Here is a 3980-nt window from a genome sequence, read left to right on the forward strand (position 1 = left end):
AAGATCGGTGGGGTTAGTAAAGAGACATATGTGATTTCTAGTTCCTCTGCTCCGATTGCTAAGCTGGGCATGGTGTCTCTCCAACAAAAGACATTCTGTCTTCCTAACTTTATTTCAACTCCTCATTAGAATACAGATTTAATTACGTTGCTTTCACCCATACTGGCCCTGCACACAAAGCCAGAGTGATTTTATTATTAATTAAGACACATAGAGCAGTTTTTTCGTAGGAGTTTTAGCCCAGGAAGTTCCAAATATGTTCAACTTTCAAGGGAGAGTTTCACAATGAAGAAAAGAGCATCCTTTTGTAGTTGGGGCTGTGGAAGGGAGGAAGCAGTCAGACCTCCCTACCTCTTTTTCCCTTGTCTTCCTTTCAGATGAAGCTAAGATCGGAGAAAACCTTTTATTAAGTTGGGGAAGGGGAAATTCTGCTGAATTTGGCTAACCACATCACTTGGGAGCCTTTTTAGCACTTAAAACAGTCGTAGATCATTCTAACTCTTCCCCCCCCCAGTCCCCTCTTCCCCATCACCTCCCCGCACCCCACCTCCCTCCTCTCTTTTTTAAGTCTTTGAGGAAAGATTTTGACGTATTCGTGTTGTTATCAGATTGATGGGCAGGGTTTGATTGAAACCCCTTTGTCATGTAAATGTCATCTCCTTGATGGATGAGCTCAGAGATGTGACAAACTTTAGGAGCCCCTCGCTCATTGGGCTGGGGGTGGACCACGTGGACCCCCCGCCCCCACCCAGGCCCCGCCGAAGGCTCCGGGGTTCGAGGGCCAGCGATGCATGGAAGGAAGTTTTACAGCTTTGACATACTATCTAAAGGTTGTAGGGCAGGCGGAATCCCCCCCAAAACAGGCTGACCCTCCTCCATCAGTGGCAGATGGACAATACTAGGATGAACTCCTTCTTAGAGTATGCAATTTGTAACCGTGGGACGGGCGCCTACCATCATTTAGAGCAAAGCTCCCCTTCCTTCCCCTCTTGCTCAGGTAGCCCCTCCAGTGACACTTACCATGGAGAAGGGCGCTTCGGTGCTGGGGGCAACACGGTCTCGGCCACCCACCTCCCCCCGCAGAGTCCCGGCTTCTTCCCCGCTACCTCCGGGCGCTCCGTGCCCTTCTCGGCCGCTGCCCCGAGCACCGGGTACCCAACCCAGAACTGCAGCCCCGGCTACGGGCACCACCAGCTCTACCTCGGCCAGCAGGACTCGGACGGCGTGTACTTCCAGGCGGCCGGGTACTCCTCCAGCTCCGGACCCCACCTTGGCCCCCTGGCTGATGGCTATTGCGGGGCCGTAGGGCAATACCAGCAGCAGCACCTTTACGGGCAGGAGCAGCCCGGTTACTTGCCTGGGGTTTACGGCAACCTCTCGCCTTCCCTAAATGAGGACAAAGACCCCGCGTGCCCCTCCGAGCCGTGCCCCAATGCCAGCTCGGCGCGGACCTTCGATTGGATGAAAGTGAAGAGGAACCCCCCCAAGACAGGTGAGTTTGGGGAGCGCAGGGCTTGGTGGGTGGGTTGGGGGGGGGTCCCCATCCGGGCTGAGAAGGGTGGGCGTGAAGGGGGGGCCGTTCTGTAGCCCTGATACGAAATGTTGTCTTCCTTGGGGTTTCTGCTCGAGGTAGTTGGGCTCCTTTGCTTGAGGAAGACATATTTTTACTCTTATTTTTCAGCTCTATAGAAAAAACAGCTAGCGATTTTCCAGGCACACCTGGCAGAGGGTCACTGAGCTCGCTTGCCCTAAGGCCCAATGCAGTTTAAACCGAGCTCCGAATAGGAAACGCTCCCAGTTTCCTGCTTCCTCCACAAAGGTGGTTTCCACCTCTCTCATTGTTCAACATCCTTCTCGAAAACCTTCCTTAAATCCGGAACTTCCCTCCTCTCCCCCGCCATCTTCCCCCTGTCCCCCCTCTCCCCCTCCCCTTCCATTCCCTCCCACGCACGTTCAAGTTTCATGGAACTTTGCAGGGAGCTGGGATGACTGCAAGAGAAAGGAGACGCTCTGCAGATCCCAGGGCAGCGTTTCCCTCCCGGTTTTGTGCCTGGAAAGCCAGGGGTGCTGAGGGGAGGCTGAGAGAGGTGGGGGTCCAACACGCAGCACAGGGGATGCCCACTCAATCAGACAGCCCCAGGACCCCCAGGCCCATATAGGGCCATCCTTCTGCTGCTTCTGCCCTGTTGTTTTTTTGCTCCTTACAGCTAAAGTGTCGGAATACGGGCTGCTGGGCCAGCCCAACACCATTCGCACCAACTTCACCACCAAGCAGCTGACAGAGCTGGAGAAGGAGTTTCACTTTAACAAGTACCTCACCCGGGCCAGGAGGGTGGAAATCGCCGCTACATTGGAGCTCAACGAAACCCAAGTCAAGATCTGGTTCCAGAACAGGCGGATGAAACAGAAGAAAAGGGAAAAGGAAGGTCTCGCTCCTCCTGCTGCTTCCAGATCCGGAAAGGAAGCGAGTGAAGCTTCGGATCAGTCCAACTGCACCTCACCTGAGGCCTCCCCCAGCTCCGTGTCCTCCTGAACCGCGGTCCCGTGGGACACAACGACCAGGTCGGGGCTGCCTTCGAGGGCTGCTGCCCCCCTCTGCTCCCCGCAGCCCCACCCGCACTGCCCCGCACAGCCCCGGCCTCACACGGCTTCCCTCCGAGCCGCCCCTTTGGCTCCAGCCGCCTCCACCCGTGCGCTGCCCATTCCCCTTTTGCCTTCCTCTCTTAATTTATAGACCCTCCGTCAAACGTTGGACTCCAAAGGAGCGGCCGTGTCCTCATTTATCCTTAGCAATAGGCGTTTGTCTCAGGGACGTTTCTCCCTTCTTCCCTTCCCAATAGGAACTGCACTTTCAACTACAGAAACTTGAAAACGAATTTAGTTCTTTCCCGTTTTAAAGATGTGCACAACGATTTTTGTCCGCACGCATCCTGAGTTTGCTGTATTATTCCTCCCCTCGATGTGGTTAAAAAAGAAAAGTTTGGCTTTGTTTCCCTTTTATATTTACTCTGTGTATCTCGGAAAGAGCCCAAGACGCTGAAAGCCTTTGGGAAGACCCGAAAAAGAAAAGAAACAAAGCAAAAATGCAACTCCTCTGCTGCCATTTTGCACTACCGCCGCTTGACAGGGTTTCCTACGCGCTGTCCGCCCGTATTACTGATCCTGGGGGTGGGAGCGTTGTGCTATCAGATAAAACGAGATAAGGGGAAGGCTGAGCCCGGGGTGCTTTGGACAACGGTCATTGCTGCACCGAGTGTGAACGTGCACGGGGTGAAGGCCGGGGGGGTTGGGGAGGGGTCCGCACTGCGCTCCCCCAGCCCCGACGCATTGACTGCTGTTTATTGGACGTCTCGATAGCCTCAAGTCTTGGGGTGAAGCCGCACGGCTCCTTGTATCCCCAGCCCCTTAGGTTTATCGGAGTCCGATAAAAAGAAACATTATTAACCACGGCCAGTTGTTACCCTTTGCCACCAGAAGCTTTAGCGCAGGGAGAAGTGAAAACCACGGCGAGTTTCGTTAAAGATTGTTTTAAAGGGATAAAAGGTCATCCTGAAAAGCCTGTGGTTTCTTAATCGGAATCTGTTTTCCCTCCACTCCCTTCCCCGTGCTCTGTTTTTCGAAATGAAGCTACCTCAGTTTAATAAAGTTTACTTTTTCCACATTCGAATCCTGTCGGCTCTAAGCGGAATGGCGAGCTCCCACACCCAGGAAAATGCACGGGGAGAGCAGCCGGGCTTGGAGGGAGGAGGAGGAAGGAAAAGGTCTCAGGTTGCTGCCAAAGCTTCCAAGTCAAATGCTCCATCTTGATTTCTGGGGGTCTCTATGGCCCCCACCTCCGTTATGGCACCCGCAGCTGCACGATCGGGATCGGGCAGAAACGCATTGCTCCCCACGGGGAGTTATTTTACTACATAAAGTGTAAAAAAGGGGCCTGATGAGAGCAGAAAGTTATCATCATCCTCATTATCAGCATCCTAGCG

The 3980-nt window shown here is 53.8% G+C and overlaps 1 protein-coding gene across 1 annotated transcript; it reads left to right on the forward strand.

The window, feature by feature from the left end:
* The first annotated feature begins 700 nt into the window (after nucleotides 1–700).
* On the forward strand, nucleotides 701–3667 carry HOXB1 (homeobox B1). Its single transcript, XM_015885602.3, has 2 exons — nucleotides 701–1492; nucleotides 2208–3667. The coding sequence occupies exons 1-2, from the start codon at nucleotides 889–891 to the stop codon at nucleotides 2531–2533; spliced, it is 930 nt and encodes a 309-aa protein (XP_015741088.1). The 5' UTR covers nucleotides 701–888; the 3' UTR covers nucleotides 2534–3667.
* The last annotated feature ends 313 nt before the right edge of the window (nucleotides 3668–3980 follow it).

The sequence above is a fragment of the Coturnix japonica genome, unplaced genomic scaffold, assembly GCF_054131305.1.
Source record: "Coturnix japonica strain WE unplaced genomic scaffold, WE-NBRP24 Scf049, whole genome shotgun sequence".
In the NCBI taxonomy this organism is placed as follows: Eukaryota; Metazoa; Chordata; class Aves; order Galliformes; family Phasianidae; genus Coturnix; species Coturnix japonica.